Source organism: Tachypleus tridentatus, chromosome 9 (assembly GCF_004210375.1).
Source record: "Tachypleus tridentatus isolate NWPU-2018 chromosome 9, ASM421037v1, whole genome shotgun sequence".
Lineage (NCBI taxonomy): Eukaryota > Metazoa > Arthropoda > Merostomata > Xiphosura > Limulidae > Tachypleus > Tachypleus tridentatus.
This window is the reverse complement of record NC_134833.1, coordinates 163,862,405-163,882,734: the sequence shown is the minus strand read 5'-3', so window position 1 is coordinate 163,882,734 and position 20,330 is coordinate 163,862,405. Positions and strand designations below refer to the sequence as shown.

General features: G+C 36.0%; 1 protein-coding gene across 1 annotated transcript in view; it reads right to left on the bottom strand.

Annotated features, from left to right (window-relative positions):
- LOC143227557 (ATP-dependent RNA helicase TDRD9-like) overlaps nucleotides 1-20,330 on the bottom strand; it is a 104,644-nt gene that overhangs the window by 4,094 nt on the left and 80,220 nt on the right. The window contains exons 13-18 of the mRNA XM_076458989.1: nucleotides 8,189-8,246; nucleotides 6,794-6,898; nucleotides 6,620-6,672; nucleotides 6,576-6,587; nucleotides 2,175-2,306; nucleotides 91-253 (exon numbers count right to left, since the gene is read on the bottom strand). Of these exons, the coding sequence (XP_076315104.1) occupies nucleotides 91-253; nucleotides 2,175-2,306; nucleotides 6,576-6,587; nucleotides 6,620-6,672; nucleotides 6,794-6,898; nucleotides 8,189-8,246 (523 nt within the window). The remainder of the gene's footprint in view (nucleotides 1-90; nucleotides 254-2,174; nucleotides 2,307-6,575; nucleotides 6,588-6,619; nucleotides 6,673-6,793; nucleotides 6,899-8,188; nucleotides 8,247-20,330) is intronic.

The window sequence follows — 20,330 nt, the reverse complement described above, 5'->3', positions numbered from 1 at the left end:
TTTCACCCCTAAGCACCTGTAGTGAGAGGGTAGTAATAAAACATTCACTAAATAAGCATTCTATATTACACAAAATAACAATGGCATTACCTATAATGATACATTCTCTTAAGCAGCCAAAAACATGACCCAACATGATCAGCCTGCTCAGTCTGACATCCAATGGTAACAAAGCCATCACTGAACCAATAAATGTTAAGTCTCCATCATGTGGAGAGATGCGTCCCTCAGAAACAGTGGAAAGGGCATTCACCTACAACAAAAACAATTACTCAGTGATGTCGAAAAACCCACTTGTAGAGAAATATATATGCAAAAACCTGACGATGACCGAAGAAGGTCGAAACTTTGTTCACTCTTCTATGTAAAATATTCACCTACAACAAAAACAATTACTTATTGACAGTCAATATTGTTTTTATAAAAAAAGAAGTTCTTTACAAATTGAAGGTTAGAAAAACAGCACAAATTGTTATCTTACCCATAATTAAAAGTAATAGGTAACCAAGAGAAATATCTCTTTCATAACAAAAATAAATTGGGAATCAACATATCTAACCAAAAATAAAAGATACTAGGAAACAAAGATGAATATCTAACCAATGATAAAAAGATGCTAGGAAACCAACACAAGTATCTAACTAATAATAAAAAGATACTAGGGAACCAACATGAGTACCTAACCAATGAGAAAAGATATTAGGAAACCAATGTGAATATCTAACCAATGAGAAAAGATACTAGGATACCAATGTGAATATCTAACCAATGATAAAATACAATAAGAAACCAACATAATTATCTAACCAATGATGAAAGATTATAGGGAACCAACGGGAATAACTCTTCCATGACAAAAGATATCAGGGGAACCAGTAGCATATTTAAGTAAATGCTAGAGGGGGCTCACTAACGTACGATTAAACAAACGAAACAAACAGTCATATCTAATATACAATTAAAAGAGGAACCAACAGTTGTATCTAATATAGGATTAAAAGAAAAGGAACCAAGAGTTGTATCTAAGGTAACGATTAAAGCGAAAAGGTACCAACAGTTGTATCCAATGCCACGCATTAAAAGAAAAGGAACCAACAGTTGTATCTAATGTACGATTAAAATAAAAGGAACCAACAGTTGTATCCAATGCGATTAAAGTAAAAGGAACCAACAGTTGTATCCAATGTACGATTAAAGAAAAGGAACCAACAGTTGTATCTAATGTACGACTAAAGAAAATGAACCAACAGTTGTATCTAATGTACGATTAAAGAAAATGTAACCAACAGTTGTATCTAATGTGCAACTAAAAGAAAAGGAACCAAGAGTTGTATCTAATGTACGATTAAAAGAAAAGGAACCAACAGTTGTATCTAATGTACGACTAAAAGAAAAGGAACCAACAGTTGTATCTAATGTACGACTAAAAGAAAAGGAACCAACAGTTGTATCTAATGTACGACTAAAAGAAAAGGAACCAACAGTTGTATCTAATGTACGATTAAAAGAAAAGGTACCAAGAGTTGTATCTAATGTACGATTAAAAGAAAAGGTACCAAGAGTTGTATCTAATGTACGATTAAAAGAAAAGGTACCAAGAGTTGTATCTAATGTACGATTAAAAGAATAGGTGCCAAGAGTTGTATCTAATGTACGATTAAAAGAAAAGGTACCAACAGTTGTATCTAATGTACAATTAAAAGAAAAGGAACCAACAGTTGCATCTAATGTACGATTAAAAGAAAAGGAACCAACAGTTGCATCTAATGTACGATTAAAAGAAAAGGTACCAACAGTTGTATCTAATGTACGATTAAAAGAAAAGGTACCAACAGTTGTATCTAATGTACGATTAAAAGAAAAGGTACCAAGAGTTGTATCTAATGTACGATTAAAAGAAAAGGAACCAACAGTTGTATCTAATGTACCTAGTGAGAACTGGAGTTTATTAAAACTGAAGACGGGCAATAAGACTATAACAAAGGCTATCCTGTTACATAAGATCATGGTTACAATATTTCATTTCTAAGATAATAAAACTATAACAAAGGCTTTCCTGTTACACAAGATCATGGTTACAATATTACATTTCCAAGATAATAAAACTATAACAAAGGCTCTCCTGTTACATAATATCATGGTTAGAATATTACATCTCCAAGATAATTAAATACCTCTTTTAAAACCAAAATTGCTCTCTCTATGTCTTCTAGGTTGGGTGGCTCCAAAGCAAGAGCCAGGACAGCTTTTGGCTCTTCCATACCCAGTTTCTTTGCCATCAGAACCACTTGTTCCAAGGGGCAACGCTGTAACAGACAAATGATTTCAACCAACAACTACTGTTGCAGCTAACACTAATTTATTCACACATTATGAAGCTAATTATAAAATAAGTTAAAATAATTCTTGACTAACAAGCTATTTTCAAATTTCATTGTTAGTATTTTTATCATTTCATTTCCTTATATAAAATCCTACACAAAGAGATTTTCAGTTACTGATCAAAAGGACACATCTTATTATTTATTGTTTAGTTCAGTAACTCTAATTCATTAAGTTTGTCTCCAGGTTTGCCTTCTGCAGACAATTTTTGTCTCTATTTTCTAAATCTTCAAAGTAAATTTCATTCGAACAAAACAAAATCATAGGATTACTTTATGAACAACTTTCAAGTCAGCAATTTGAAGTAATAAGACAAGATCATTCACAACAAATTCAAATACAAGATCAAATTAACAGTTTCAGAGTTTGAGTAATAATGCCCAAGCATTTCAGATGGCACTAAGTTATTAACAAAATTTCATGATTTCTACTTCAAACATTCATATTTGCAATTAATTGAAAATATTTTCATTTTCATTAAATTAAATACTGTGATTAACATCATTCTTGGTCAAGATCAACTTGTATCTATTAAATGTAGTTTATTTTAAATATATAAAATGTTCTTTTATTTGCAGGCATTGTTTGAATCTCAAAAAATTAACAATATTCAATAAATGAGGATTTTTCTACTGCTTACTGTATTAGTTGAACTTCATTAAACTTACCTGATGTCTTGTTATAGTTAAACATTCACTTTTAAAACACAACCAACATTTTTAGTAATGAAAAATAATTATAATAAATGATTTTACTTGCTCTTAAGTCTTTAAGTTAGATTTCATACAGAAGCTTTCAACAAAATTTTACTGTTTAAATCACCTTAAGTTAATCAACATTAAAAACAACGAGGCCCAATTAATTAGTGTTCAGGTCAATACTTCCTTCATAGACATAAGTCTAAGTTGGGAAGTGTTTGTTTGTGCTTAATCACAAAGTTACACAATGGGCTTTTTGTAATGTCCCCACTGCAAGTATTAAAACCAAATTTTTAGCATCACAAGTCCTTACACTTATTAATAAACCATTAGTGAGATTTTTTAAAAGAAATCAATAAATACAAAAAATATTTGGTTGCTGGTATATTTTCTTGTTTTAACTCATAAAATACAGGTACTTTACACAACAGGCAAATTCTGTCTATAATATTAACAGCACATTATGTTCAGTCATCACCAGTTAAGTTGCATTCAAAAATGCAGATGAATTTAGAAGATAACATCATAAAGGCTCGTGATATCAAGGACAAAGTGACTTTATTAAGGACACTTGTTTAGTAAAATAGTGGACAAAATGGAGTCTGGACACTTGTTTAGTAAAATAAGTAAACAAAATGGAGTCTGAACACTGTTTAGTAAAATAAAGTGGACAAAATGGAGTCTGAACACTTGTTTAGTAAAATAAAGTGGACAAAATGGAGTCTGAACACTTGTTTAGTAAAACAAAGTGGACACAATGGAATCTGGACACTTGTTTAGTAAAACAAAGTGGACAAAATGGAGTATGGACATTTGTTTAGTGAAACAAAGTGGACAAAATGGAGTATGGACATTTGTTTAGTGAAACAAAGTGGACAAAATGGAGTATGGACATTTGTTTAGTGAAACAAAGTGGACAAAATGGAGTGGACATTTGTTTAGTAAAATAAAGTGGAAAAAATGGAGTATGGACACTTGTTTAGTAAAATAAAGTGGACAAAATGAGTCTGGACACTTGTTTAGTAAAATAAAGTAGACAAAATGAGTATGGACACTTGTTTAGTAAAATAAAGTGGACAAAACGGAGTATGGACACTTGTTTAGTAAAATAAAGTGGATAAAATGAAGTCTTAGGTTGGTTTTATGATTTCATCAGTATTGCCTCAACTATTCTGCTTCTGTTGATGTCTGATTTTCTTCAAATGATTTTGAAATTGCTACCAGTAGTGGTTTCTTTCTTTGAGATGTCCAAAATCCAAGTTTCACTTCTCTTCCAGTTTTTCCAGCATTAAAATGTTTGCATTTGACTTCCTAGATTACTTTTAATTTTAATAACTCACTGTTATATCATTATAATATTTGTTGATGTCTTTTCAACATTCTAATTAAGTTTTTTACATAAAGTTGTGATAAAGTTGAAGTTGTTTTCATGATTAAAATGTATACTTTTTTGTTTAACAGTTTTTCAGATGTGTTATTTTTAACATAATTGTTACTTGTTTTGTAATTAAGCATTAAGCTACACAATGGACTAACTGTGCTCTGCCCAACATAATGGGTATCAAACCTGGTATCTAGCACTTTAAGTCCACAGACATGCTGCGTGACCTCAGTTTATCATTTAAACTGTTTGAACAGCATAAACTAAAAAACTATTCACCTAATATATTTCAAGGTTCCTCATCCCTCATTGGATTTCCAGTTAAGATTTTGTTCTAAGTTTGTTATCTTTTCCATGAATTTAATTCGCAAACTCTGTTTGCTTATGATGATAATGTTTTGATTTTCATTGTACAATAAATATTGCCCTATATGTCACTGGTGTGGTTTGAGAATCTTTCCTTTTCTTAATCAGAGATGAAGTAGAAAACATCACTCAATTAACATAAAGGTTTCAAGATAGCTGTGTTTAAGCCCCATTTTTTACAAGTGAATTAAAAAACAGACTTTTTGTTTTCCACACTTTTCCCGATTAGGTGTGTATATAGCCATAATTCGAGAGTAACAATTCAAGATTCATTATATTAAAAACATACTTTTTGTTTTCCACACTTTTCCCTATTAGGTGTGTATATATCCATAATTCAAAAGTAACAGTAGATACCTGATTAATTATATTAAAAAATTACAAACAGAGGCATATTTATATGCAAAAATGGCTCGTTTGGGTTGAGAAAATATTTTACATAGAAGAGCGAACAACGTTTCGACCTTCTTCTGTCATCGTCAGGTTCACAAAGAAAGAGGTAACTGACTGGAAGCTGACCACATGTTTGAAAGGGGTTGTGTAACTGAGTGTCGGAATGTAGAGGGCCTATAAAGGCCTTTTATACCTATATTAATATAATAAAATAAATAAAATTATATATTCAAACATCTAATACTGCCCTCTACATTCCGACACTCAGTTACACAACCCCTTTCAAACATGTGGTCAGCTTCCGGTCAGTTACCTCTTTCTTTATGAACCTAATGATGACCGAAGAAGGTCGAAACGTTGTTCGCTCTTCTATGTAAAATATTATCTCAACCCAAACGAGCCATTTTTGCATATAAATTTCTCAACAAGTGGGTTTCTCGACATCACTGATTAAAGGCATATTTAGACAACCATCTGATAATAGCCTCAGTATCTGTTGATAGATTAGTGTCACCAGTGAACAATAACCTTAGATCTGTTTATTATCCCAGATGACTTTATTTAAAGTCAATACTGCTGGATGAAATTAAATAAAATATTAAGTTTCAAACAGTAAAACAGGAACATTAATTTAAATTATTTTTATGATATTAACCAAATTAACAGTCATTTCAATTACATCCATTAATCTACATAACACTAATCAATGTAATTCACATGATAAATCGCATCCATAAATCTACATAACATGAATCAATGTAATTCACGTGATAAATTGCATCCATTAATCTACATAACATGAATCAATGTAATTCAATGTAATTCATAACGAAATAAATTACATCCATTAATCTACATAACATGAATCAATGTAATTCACATGATAAATCACATCCATTAATATACATAACACTAATCAGTGTAATTCACATGATAATTCGCATCCATAAATCTACAAAACATGAATCAATGTAAATCACGTGATAAATCACATACATTAATCTATATAACACTAATCAATGTAATTCACGGGATAAATCACATCCATTAATCTACATAACATGAATCAATGTAATTCACGTGATAAATTGCATCCATTAATCTACATAACATGAATCAATGTAATTCACGTGATAAATTGCATCCATTAATCTACATAACATGAAGCAATGTAATTCATGAAATAAATCACATACATTAATCTACATAACCAGAATCAATGTAATTCACAGGATAAATCACATCCATTAATCTATATAACATGAATCAATGTAATTCATGCGATAAATCATATCCATTAATCTATATAACACTAATCAATGTAATGGACAAAGATTCAATTTTTTGTTGCTTACTTTCATCTCTGGCTGTCCATATTCATTCAAAACCTTTTCATAAAAGAATAAGGAACCATTCTGTAGACTCGTCCTTCAAGTACTCGTCCAGCTCGACCTACAAGCAAAATAGTAATCACAACAATTATACATTATATCAAATCACACAACTTCTAACTTAATAAATTGACATTTAAATATTGTAATTAATTAGTGAATGAATCAATATATACACTGACCTGATCGTTGCCGGCAGCTGGCTTTAGATGCCCAATCTAGCATAAGACATGAATAGTTGGTATCTCTGTCACAATATAATGTCTTAGTGAGGCAGAAATCTATCACTATAAGTAAATAAACAATACAAAAATTATGTCAATACCTAATTATAAAAAAACAGATAAAAATACTTTTATCTACACCAGATGTAAGTGATATCACATATTAACATTTCTCAACCTCATATGAGTGAACAGATGCTAACCCATTGTGTACCAGATGTAAGTGATGTGATATACATTAGCATTTCTCAACCTTATATGAGTGAACAGATGCTAACCCATTGTGTACCAGATGTAAGTGATATCATATATTAGCATTTCTCAACCTCATATGAGTGAACAGATGCTAACCCATTGTGATTTACACATGTATATCCTGTCAGTTTTGGTATTGTATCCCAACACTAGAGAAAAGGTTACAAATTGCTGTTATATGGAATTAATACCATATTTTAATAAAAAACTATGTCACTCAAATAAATGTTAAAGTATTAAAGAGAACAGTGGTTAACATATAAATAAATAAATTTTGTTACAGAAAACCTATATCAAGCAAGTGGCCATGTTAGATATCATTACATTCACTCCTTTAACAAAATAGAACATATCACTGCAGACTACAAACATAACAGAACACTATAAATGCAACCAACTACTTCACAGGTCACTAATATTTATGTTTAAGCTGCTAAAACTTTTAAAATCAATCTTGAAAATGTTTCCAAACTTTTACAAACAAAAAAATTATAATATTATAAGATATAAAAACATGCTATACACTGTAATATTATTCCATATAAAACAGTATGACATTATAAAAAACAGATTCAAATAAATAATTTTATTAGGAAGAAATTTAAACTTCCTTGTATTTCAATATAACGGTAAATTACATTCCGAAACAAGTTTTAAACATGACATTCAAAACAACCAAAAGGCATGAAATTTAGTTGAATGGATGTCAACCATAGAAACATAAGAACATTCTGAAGGTCTACCATCTTCAGATCAGTGTGTGCATGCATGGTGGATTGTGAAGGACGTTAACGTTTGTTTGGTTTATATCCCTGCATCCGATTGGTGGAGCATATTCCTGTAGATTCAACCAATGGTAGCCACAGGTTACTCATCTCTAATCCAGAATCTATGTTTAATGAAGGTTTTATTGTGATACCATAATATTAAAAGATTCTTTAATTTTCCTACATTCTTGTCTTGCACTTGTACAACAGACAGTTGCTGTCCATTCAAGTAAGTTTCAGAGAAAACCAAAGGGGAGCCATACAAAGAGATAGGTTATGGTAATGGTAACTTCACAAAATCAGTAGTTAACATACAAGTGGAACAACATACCATATTTTATGTCTGGAACTGTGATTGAGCTCTCAGCAATGTTGGTTGACAAAATTATCTACAGAGGAAGATAAGTTAGTACAACTTTGAAAAGAGACAGAAGTTATAATTTTCTTATACTGAAGATGTATTTCTGATAGGTGCTTATCCTTCTAACAAAATTAAATATTTGCATTCACTGCTACCCTCTATACACAAACCTTTTCTATATGCATGCCATACACCTTCTGCTACCCTCTACAGTATGTCATTCCTGCAAACCATAATGTGTCACTTCTCCACCAATAGCAGTATAACATGCACACATAATGCCTGTGATCCCCTCTATACTCCTCTACCAAACTATAACCTTGGCAAAAAATCTAAGTACCAAATTAAAATAGAGAGGAAGAATAGGAAGTGTGAAGGTAGGTAAAGTTCTTATTAGACATACGTTTTAGTATAGCAAAATTATAACTTCTAATATAGTACTAACCTCTTTCTCACAAAATTAGCTAGAATCTCACACTGAATAGAAGAGGAACCATTACAAAGGAATGACAAATATACCTCTTGGAAGCAGCCAAAGATACTTCTGGAAATGAGAGAGCGAGATTCAAAGTACCACTGAGGGAACCCCACCACTTCTGAACCAGATATACTGCCCTATTGTGAATTGTGAAGGGAGGTAAAGGAGAGGAGCACATCTAAGTGGGAGAGAACAGTGTCAGAATTGTATTCTACTTAGGGAGAGAACAGTGTCAGAATTGTATTCTACTTAGGGAGAGAACAGTGTCAGAATCGTATTCTAGGGAGAGAACAGTGTCAGAATCGTATTCTACTTAGGGAGAGAACAGTGTCAGAATCGTATTCTACTTAGGGGAGAACAGAACAGTGTCAGGGAGAGAACAGTGTCAAAATCGTATTCTACTTAGGAGAGAACAGTGTCAGAATCGTATTCTACTTAGGGAGAGAACAGTGTCAGAATCGTATTCTACTTAGGGAGAGAACAGTGTCAGAATTGTATTCTGAATCATATATAATAAATAAAACTCAATTCCACAAATAGAAAATGAGTAAAACAATGGGCGTGCCCTCAGGGGTAGAGTGGCTCTGACAGAACAAACCATACTTGATAAGTAAAGTGCATCCAAAACCCAAGCTGCTAAGAACTGACATTGACAAGGGGATAGAATGAAGATCACACCATTTCACCTTAAACTAGAGACCAGGAGTATGAGAATCATGCAGTCTTCCAGATATGCCTTAAATATTAGTGCTGACTCATCTGATATCAAAAGCATGTCTATTTCATGCAACAAACTCCACCAACCAGAAATTTACCAGAACCATCCAAACTGCAATAACATCTCCATATTAGGATAGGACAAGGGAGAACCAGAAGAACAGGACTGTAACAATTTCACATATTGCATCTGTGATTCACAACACAGATATTAAGGGAGGAAGATAGGTAATCCAAAATCAAGCTGTGGGGTACACTGACACACATGCAAGGACTCCCAATCAAAGGGGTTAACTGCATGTTTTTTAGACATATCACTGGTTCATAATTGTATATCACAAAGAGGAAGACATTACATCATCTATGCCAACAGAACACCACCACCACCACCCTGCTTTGCACTGAATGGTGGAACCCATCTAGTAGAGTATCTCCACAGTAGAACAGCAGTTTGAACTGGAAAGTGGTAATCAGTAATCAAGTATGAACAGAAACTTATCAGTCAGAGTCACACCAAAGTCTGAAGAATGACCACATGTGAAAGACAAAACCCAATAAAGAAGAAATCATGGCGATGAAGATAATGAGGCGAATAAACTGGTAGTCCACCTGCCTGATTATAGAATTTCTTACAAAGAAGTGAAGAAAAGGTTAGGTGTCTAATCTGATGAAAAGACACCCAGAACAAATTCTGAAACAAGGAAGACAAAGAAGAATAAGCCAATCAGATCAAACTCTGACCAATTAGTAAGGGTTGAAGGTGAAAGATTATGAAGTGAGGAAGAATTGCTGGGGACAGAGAGTTGGGAACAGGTAACACTACAGAAAGCCATACATATAACAATAAAGAGCCCTGACTGGACACAGAAGCCTATCTGGATCCACTTGAGGGTAAAGATGCTAAGTGAAGGAAGGAAAAGAGTATAAAGGAGAAGATACCCTCCCAAGCTGTCCAGGTCTTTTGGGTAAGAAACAAACCAGATAAAGGATATAGGATGATAAAGTGTATGTGAAATATTGAGAGCAAACAAATCTGACCATCAATGTCTACAGGCTAATAGAAGAAGATAGGTCTTTAGGAAGGTTGAAACATGTAACATGAAGAAAATGGTTCAAATGGAGGTAAAAGAGGGAATGGAATATCACATAAACATCCCACCCAATCCAGAAGGGTAGTTTGCTTGAGAGGGTAAATCACCCAGAAAAAAATATGACCATAATAAGGACAGGTAACGTAAAAACTCTATAATCTCATAAAAAACAAAAGGTATGGGATAAATTCACCCTACAGCCCACAACTGGCGAGACTAAGGACCACTGGTCAAACAACCATATGAGAAATTCTACCACCCTAGTCACAATAGGTTGATCAGCAGGAAGTCCCCAAATCATAGACCAACTGCAGAACACATATTTTTGCTTATGCACCTCTAGGGAAAAAAGGCATATGGAATCAACTAAAAGGAAAGTGGCATGATGGGAGAAACCAGATGTCCTTGTCAAGGACCAGATAAAAAACACACATGAAGATACAGAATATTACACAAACCAAGGGTGAGGAAGGAGAAAGGGCACAATGGAAGATTAGCAACTGCTATAACTACAGAAGCCACAGTTGACAAACAAGCAATCAGAAGAATATAACAATGAGTGGTATGAAGGAGAGAATAACCTAATGGAGCAATATGATAGGAATAGAAGGATAAACATGGATACTTGTGGGACCAGTCTTGGCTAAAAACACTGATTGCCAGAGCCTGAGGATAAGGGACTGGTAACCAAAAGAGAGATAATTTGTGATTGAGGCTTGCAGCAAATGCATCCACTTGGGGAGAATGCCAGTAACTGCAAAGCTTTCTGAAACAAGGTGATCTAAGGACCTCTCCATAAGATATATCCAGTCAGAGTGGGAAAGACAATCCAAAACAAGATTGAAAGCACCTGGCACATGACACAAAAAAATTATATGATGCACGTAGACCCAGTAAAAGAGATTCAACATCAAAACATAGATTCCCTCAATCAGGTCACTCAACGGCCATTGTACAACTAGAAGTTTGAGAATGTTGATATGCAAAGCACTTTTGTCCACAGACCAACAACCCAAAGCCTTCTGATAGCTGAACCATGTACACAAACACTGCAGAGATGTCCATAAAAGATGTAGATCCAGACTAGAGTGACATACCTGCTGAAGTACGTCTTGTCCAACCACCAATGAAAATCATTTTGCAGGTTAAAAAAAAGGGTAATGGAAGTAGAAAGAGGAACCTGTGCAAGGTTCCTATGATCTTGAAGAGCCCCCGAAAGAGATTTCATATGGACATGACCAACAGGGACCAGAGATGTCATTGAAACAATAGAGCCTCGTGAGTAGTAAGTGATAGGACCAAGAGGGTGTTGAGAAATAACAATTTCATAGAACAAAATCTTAAAGGAAAAGGCTGGGTCCAACTGATGCAAGTGCCAAAAAAGAATCACCAAATGGATTAGACATTAAGTAAGGCTGAGAAAGGACTTCTCCAGTTTTATTAACCAGTACACTCATAAAGGTACTGAAAGGAGCTGTCAAGTACAGCTGGCTGACTCTGGTTCAGAAGCAGTCAAAGAAGTCATCAACCATGTAACAGTAAAATCCAGCTTTAAAACATGAAGATGTTGAGCAAATGCTTGGACCATCTGACAGAAAACATAAGCTTGAATGGTAGGGCTCAAAATTGGTAAAATACCCACAGATGAAGAAACACAAAATAAGGATGAGAATGAGGTGATAAAGGTACATGGAAATAAGTGTTGGCAACATCCATTTTGGACATCCATAAACCAAACAAAACAAAAAACACCCACTTCAGTGTGAGAAAAGACTCCATTGTAAACCAGGGCAAATAAACAAAGTTGTTGAGGAAAGATAAATCTATGACCTACCTCCAGTCCTCTTTATTCTTGGGAAAAACTAAAGTTTTAAAGGAAAACCTGTTGTAGAATGGAGAACAGGTTCAGTGGCATGATGAAACAGCAATTCCCAAACTGTTTCCAAAAGACACTGCCTGGTCACAGGATCCCAATGAGAAGAGAAAGAACAGAGAAAGGTGAGATGTAGGGAAAGAAAAGGAACACAAATCCTTCTGGGAAAACCTGAAGAATTTCTTGATCTTCAATGAAAGAACACCAGTAGTGAAGAAAATTGGCAAGCCAAGCATCCACAAAGCAGAGGCCACTGGGTCGTTACTAGTACCTCCAGCAACATGAGATGCATCACGAAAAAAGAAGAGGATACAGGTGAGGGTTGGGAAGGAGGAGGATGGGAAATGGCAAAAGCTGGCACATGTGGCTCTGACAGAGATGTGCAACAATACTGATAAGGATAGATTGTTATTGAACCAATGACATTTGTGTTTCTGGTTTACTTGGAATGTGTAAAAACTGTATTGCCACAAAAATGGAGCTATACCTAAATCCCAAATAATGAATCAATGGTAAATGGACCCGAACCAAAATCAAATGATGACCTAAAAGATACCAATAACAGAGAAACAACATATGCAAAATCAGATCTGAATACAATAAATGGGCAATTTTGAATATCGGTGAGAATAGGGTGTGAACTAACTAACGGGATTGGATTCCAGGGCCAGTAGAGAACTAAGTAAGTCAGTATAAATAGTGCAGTTTGAGTACTGCTCAGCTTCTACGTGATCCAGGGCAAGAGAAATGGTGTACAGTTCAGCAGTGAACACAGAAACTGTAGAAGGGATTTTGCACGCAACCACCTAACCATACCAAACCATGACAGAGCCAACACAGTCAACTGTATAAACAGGAATGGAAGGATGGTTCAAAAGATGTTCAGCAAATAAGAGACAGTATTTCCAATTGGGAGTGTCTGCTTTTTTCAGATGACTAAAAGGCAGGCCATATTTGGGGACTGTAAGAAGCCATGGTGGGATGGGCTGACCAGTGGATACAGCAATGTTATCCAAGGGCAGACCCAATTCATCCAACTGCACCTGAATATGAAGGCCAAGAGGAGTAATGGCAGATTGTCTGTTCCAAAAAATATGGCCCACCGAAGAAGGGAAAACACAACCCCAGATGGGATGCTTTGGTAAGGAGCAAGTTTCAAAGCATACAGTAAAGACAATTGGAAAAAGCAGAGGTGCAAAGAAGGTTCATGAGGCAATGTATAAGCTCTGAACTGGGGAAGTGCAGAAAGCTCCAGTAGAGAGCTAAAGTTCTTGATGATGAATGGGATCCAGCCTCTTTGAGGATGAGGTCCTGGCAAAGCCATAAACCAGTCATCCATAGTAGAGTTTCAATCGAATAAGAGTGCATATATCTTTAGCATAAAACATCAGTCTGCTCCCCAAGTGGTAGAAGAGAGGGCACAGAGGATGTTCAGTGCTCTTGTACATTTGATCCATAGCTGCTTTATGTGGAGTATAAAGGTCAGCTTACAGTCAAAGATAAGCCCCGAGAACTTTGTCTCAGGGACCACAGGCAGCACAACTTCACCGATATGGCGATATGGAGTTCAGGATGAGGGTGAATACCTCGTTGGTATCAAAAGTGCACCCAAACAAATTTACAGAGAAAGAAGTTAAAGCCGTTTGCTGTGGTCCACTTGAGTAAACGACTGAGGGCAGTCTGTAGCTGCCGCTAAATATACCTCATGTTTGATGACTGACATGAAATGTGAAAGTCTTTGACATAGAGTCCATTTGCAAAAGTAAGAGGGAGTTGTTCAGTGATGGCATTATCCTTATACTGAAAAGTGTGACACTCAAAACACAGCCATGAAGGACTCCAAGTTCCTGTAGAATAGAACGGGGAAGTGACAAACCCACACAAACTTGAAATCTCCTGTCTATTAACAAATACTTAATGAAAATGGGCGAATGGGCACATAACCCACATGGAGGTCACACAAATTACCATACCTCCATGTTGTATCATAAGCCTTCTCTATGATTAATGAATATTGATACAAGATGTTGTTGTTTGAGAAAGGCTTCTCTGATTGATGTTTCAAGTCAAATGAGGTGGTCCAGAGTGGAGTTCTGTCATTGAAACACACACTGGGTGAATGAGAGGAGGTTGTTTGATTCAAGGAACCAAACAAGACGAGTATTAACCATCCTCTCTAAGGTCTTACAGAGACAGCTCATCAATACAATTGGACAGTAATTTGAAGGAATCTTGGGATACTTCCCAGGCTTAGAGAAAGTTAGAACAATAACCGGGCACCAGGAAACAGGATAAACGTCCTCCTGCCAGATCCAGTTAAAAACAGTCAGAAGAATAGCAAGAGAAGCAGGAGATAGATGGCATAGCATTTCATAGTGTACATCATCAAGCCCAACAGATGTACTACCAGAACGATGAAGGGCCAGTTTGAATTCCACCAGCATAAAAAGGATGATTATAGATATAGAGATGATCAGCTTGAAAGGAAAGAGGTTGATGGCTAAGAAAGTGGAGGAAGAAGCAGAAGTGCTAGCTACTCGGCAAAAGCTTTCACCTAAATTATCGGCAATGCTCCAGTTATCAGCTACTTCTTGCCCATCAAAAAGCAAGATCGGGAGGGGAACAGAATTATATTTCCACTGACCTTTAGAGTCTTGTCCCATATGACTTTGGAACTGACAGTAGAGGATATGCTGGTTGTGAACTTAATCCAAGATTCCTTCTGGCTTTGATGTCTTACCCACTGAGCATGTGCACAGGCTTGCTGGAAAGCAATGCAGTTGCGAGAGTGTGGGATACTCAAGAAAAGTATCCCAGGCCTGTTTTTGAGCCTTTCATTCCATTTGGCAGGCAGGATTCCACCATGGACGAGGATATTGTGAAAAATGTGTTGAGCTTTTCAAAATACATTGAGCAGCTGCTTGTATAATTCAGTAGTCTATTGATGGCTTACACAAGATCAAGTTCTGTGAGAGCAGTGAATGAGAGCCAGTTTGCATAATCTAGCTTCCACCTGAGCACGCTGGTCAGGCGGCATTTACCATGGCCAGTCACTCTCAAAATTACAGGAAAATGATCACAGCCTCATGGATTATTGTCAACCCTCCATGAAAAATAGGAGAATAATGAAGGAAAGCAAACTGAGAGATCAATAACAGTAAAGGACTAACTAGGTGCGTGAGAATAAGTAGAAGAACCAGTACTGAAAAGAAAAAGGTTGTGATCAGAGAGCACATACTCTATGGAGCAACCCCTCTTACAAATATCAACATCTCCCTAGAGGGGATGATGTCCATTAAAGTCCCCCAGGATTAAAAATGGAGATGGCAACTGTTTAATGAGAGCATCAAGGTCTGACTGATCATATGTCTTTCCAAGCGACAGGTAGAAAGAACAAACAGTGATGGTGTGACCCAAGGAAACACGGATGGCTCCAAGGGTGTGCCAGTGGCAAAGACAGGGTGGGAACATGCTGATTAACCAGCAGTGTCACACCTCCATGCACTCATCCATCACACAGCCTGTCATTTCTGTACAAAGAAAACTGCTGAAAGGTGACTGTATCAGCAGCTTTCAGAAATGTTTCCTGTAAGGAAAGACATACAGGATGATAGGAAGCAATTAGTGATTTTGATGTGATCCAGATAACAAACATCGACAGTTCTATTGTATTAAGGTGGCCATTTTTATTTATGTATAGGCGAACTGGGTGGACAACCCTTCTGTTTACAACCATGTTATTTTTCTTTACTGTCTTTATTCAAAGGAGCTCTATTGACCTCCATGGATCCTGCCCTGGGTCAAGTGAGCATGTCTTTGCTGTTTGAAGAGGATTCCAGCAACTGGCGATGTGAATGAATGATCGTTTTGGATCTTGGGGTGGGAGAAGATGATGTACCCGAGGAAATGCCTGTACCAGAAAACAAATAAAGTGAATCTTGGGATTTGCTGGAATGTATGGTAGAGACAGAGATGGGTGTTGAAGCTGATTCATCAACTATTTTAATGATGGAAGTCAGAAGACTTTTCATTTGGTTTGAGAATGAATTTTTTGGATGCACAGAGAGATCCATCTGCACTAGTGCTGCAGTAGTGGAACAAATTGCAGCAGCATATGTCCAAGATAAAGTGGTAGACAGCAATCTATGATGATGAGAAAACCCACTTGTAGAGAAAATTATATTTTTACAAACAGCTAGTACGAGTAGAGAAGGCACTATGTGGAGGAGTGAACAACGTTTCAACCTTCTTTGTTCATCGTCAGGTTCACAAAGAAAGAAAGGGTTACTGACTAGTAGCTGACCACGTTTGAAGGTGGTTGTGTAAATAAGTGTAGGAATGTGGAGGGCATGCTTAGATGTTGGATATATTTATTAATGTAGGTATAAAATGTTCTTCTGGGCTTGAGTTGTTGTATAAGTAAGGCTTCTTTAATTTTGTATTTGTTTATGTTTGTTTCTTTATTTAGTATTTGAGTGTTTTCTATGGTTATGTTGTGTTTATTTGACTTGCAGTGTTCGAAAACGTGTGAAGGTGACTTTTTATGTTCTTTGAATCTGGTTTCCATTTTTATACTTGTTTCTCCAGTATAGAAGTCGTGGCAGTTATCACATTGTATTTTATAAATAATGTTGGTGTGGTGTTTGTCAGTGTAGTTTTTACATAGTATAGACCTCAGTTTTGTGCCTGGTTTTTGAATAAATTTGGTATTAACTAGAATGTCATATTTTGTTATTAGTTATTGCCAAATGTTTTATCTTTCTGATGTTGGGAATATATGGTATACAGCAGTATATGGTTTCGTGAGTTTTAATTCGTGGGATATATTTACCTTTGTTATTTGATTTTGCTTCTTATCTAGGAGTGTGGGTATAATGTTTTCTAGAGTTTGTGGAGGAGTCTTATTGATGTTGATGAAGTATTGTTTTATTGTGTCTAATTTGTCATTAATTTTATCTGGTGAGCATAGTTTTATGGCTGTTTATTTGGTTTCTTTGTATGTTGAGTTTTTGTTTTGTTTCACGTGCTGAGTCCCAAGGAATGTATAGTCCAGTATGGATGATTTTTTGACGGATTCCTGTTTCAAATTGTGTATCGGTTCTTGTAATTTTGAGGTTAAGCATTTCTTAATCCACACTGAGGGTTTTAAAAAAAAGGAACAGTCAGCATGAAGTGATCTAAAGGGTAAGTATGCAGCCTATGGGTAGGATAAGGCATGCAGCCAATGGGTAGGGTAAGGCATGCAGCCGATGGGTAGGGTAAGGCATGCAGCCGATGGGTAGGGTAAGGCAAGCAGCTGATGGGTAGGGTAAGGCAAGCAGCCGATGGGTAGGGTAAGGCAAGCAGCCGATGGGTAGGGTAAGGCAAGCAGCCGATGGGTAGGGTAAGGCAAGCAGCCGATGGGTAGGGTAAGGCATCCTAATCCCATCATTTAATTGTAAGGCAAATTAATCAACATTAGCTCATATACCAGGAAAGGGAGGAAAACAATACGTATCAGCTAGGTCCTTGTCAGTCTGAAGAGGCTTAGCCTGTTTGGGAGGAACTGAGGCAAAGTCCAGAGACAAAGGCTGGGTCTTGTAACATTCAATTCAATCTCCCAGCAGATAAACACAAATAAACACATCATCAGACTACTCTCACTTCAGACCTGAGAAGAGTACACTAGTCTGGTGTGACTCCTAGAAAGGTAACGTGAACTTTAGAATTGACAGTGAAGAAGAATCTGTCAAAATCTAGTGGTGTAAAAGAATAATATGACTGATAAAAATTTGGAAGTGAAGTAACTGTCTGAATGAAAGCTAAATAAATTAAAGAAAACCAACTTGTAAGAAAACTTAAGCTGTACAGGGATCGTGAAACAAACAAGAAGCACACCTGAATACAAGTGCTGCCAAACAAGAAGCACACCTGAATACAAGTGCTGCCAAACAAGAAGCACACCTGAATACAAGTGCTGCCATACAAGAAGCACACCTGAATACAAGTGCTGCCAAACAAGAAGCACACCTGAATACAAGTGCTGCCAAACAAGAAGCACACCTGAATACAAGTGCTGCCAAACAAGAAGCACACCTGAATACAAGTGCTGCCAAACAAGAAGCACACCTGAATACAAGTGCTGCCATACAAGAAGGACACCTGAATACAAGTGCTGCCAAACAAGAAGCACACCTGAATACAAGTGCTGCCAAACAAGAAGCACACCTGAATACAAGTGCTGCCAAACAAGAAGCACACCTGAATACAAGTGCTGCCAAACAAGAAGCACACCTGAATACAAGTGCTGCCAAACAAGAAGCACACCTGAATACAAGTGCTGCCAAACAAAAGCACACCTGAATACAAGTGCTGCCAAACAAGAAGCACACCTGAATACAAGTGCTGCCAAACAAGAAGCACACCTGAATACAAGTGCTGCCAAACAAGAAGCACACCTGAATACAAGTGCTGCCAAACAAGAAGGACACCTGAATACAAGTGCTGCAAAACAAGAAGCACACCTGAATACAAGTGCTGCCAAACAAGAAGCACACCTGAATACAAGTGCTGCCAAACAAGAAGCACACCTGAATACAAGTGCTGCCAAACAAGAAGCACACCTGAATACAAGTGCTGCCAAACAAGAAGCACACCTGAATACAAGTGCTGCCAAACAAGAAGCACACCTGAATACAAGTGCTGCCAAAACAAGAAGCACACCTGAATACAAGTGCTGCCAAACAAAGAAGCACACCTGAATACAAGTGCTGCCAAACAAGAAGCACACCTGAATACAAGTGCTGCCAAACAAGAAGCACACCTGAATACAAGTGCTGCCATACAAGAAGCACACCTGAATACAAGTGCTGCCAAACAAGAAGCAACAGTTTCGAAGAAAAGTATAGAGAGAGTCACGTGACCACGTCACACTTCTTATGGTGAAGTGATGCGTGATGGTTTGCATTAGAAACATGTTGAAATATTTAAATTCCAAAAGGGAGGAGCAAAAGGCTTGTGGAATGTGTAGAGAAAATCACATATACAGGGCAACACTGAACAAAGATAGCTAATTTTGTGAGAGGAGATTAGTACTGTATTGGAAATAAATAGTAAACAAAAACTATTAAACACAATAAAAATACACAATGTTAAGATACTGAACAATAAAGTTGTTTTCACTTTATCTCCACATAAATGCTGTGTAATTTAGTTTACAAAACATTCAAAACAGTAAAACCACACACACACACACACACACACACACAATATTGAAAAATTGCACAATAAAGTTTATTTATTCTTTATATATGGGGTCAGGTGATGTGACAAATCTTTTAACCCAGTTTCCATACTGTAACCTTCAATACAGCATGTGTACCTTTAACTTCAGCAAGCTTTCAATAATAATAAGTATTTTGTAAAAAATAAATCTTTTAATTATATATTTTTTATTAAAGATTTGTCTGTGACTGTACTCACAATATCAAATGTGTTTTTTCACTCTCAATTTGTCTGATTTTGTAAGCACTATAAAAAACATGAAATAAATCTAAGTTAGAGTTACATTTTGTATATCATAAATATCAGTTGTTTAGCTATTTTAAATCATTTATTACCCTTTCATTCACATCTAGCTAATAATCCTGCCACATTAGTTGTAAATAACTTACAAAGCACATTGCTCACATTACCATATTACATGAGACACATGAGCATACCCTGTGAATAATTTTTATCATTATTTTTTGCCATTACCTCATTTCATTATCTGAGCTCAAGTTTCTATTTTTCTGCATTTTGGTTACCTTTGTGAAAATAAATAAAACATTTACATGAAAAACAAAAAATATAGTAATTACCTTTCATCTTCCGCTTACATGCTATTGGTTGCTAATGAATTTAAGCCTACTTTTGTTTTTTATAATGATGGTACTATCACACTAGATATTTGTACATAAATAATGCATCTAA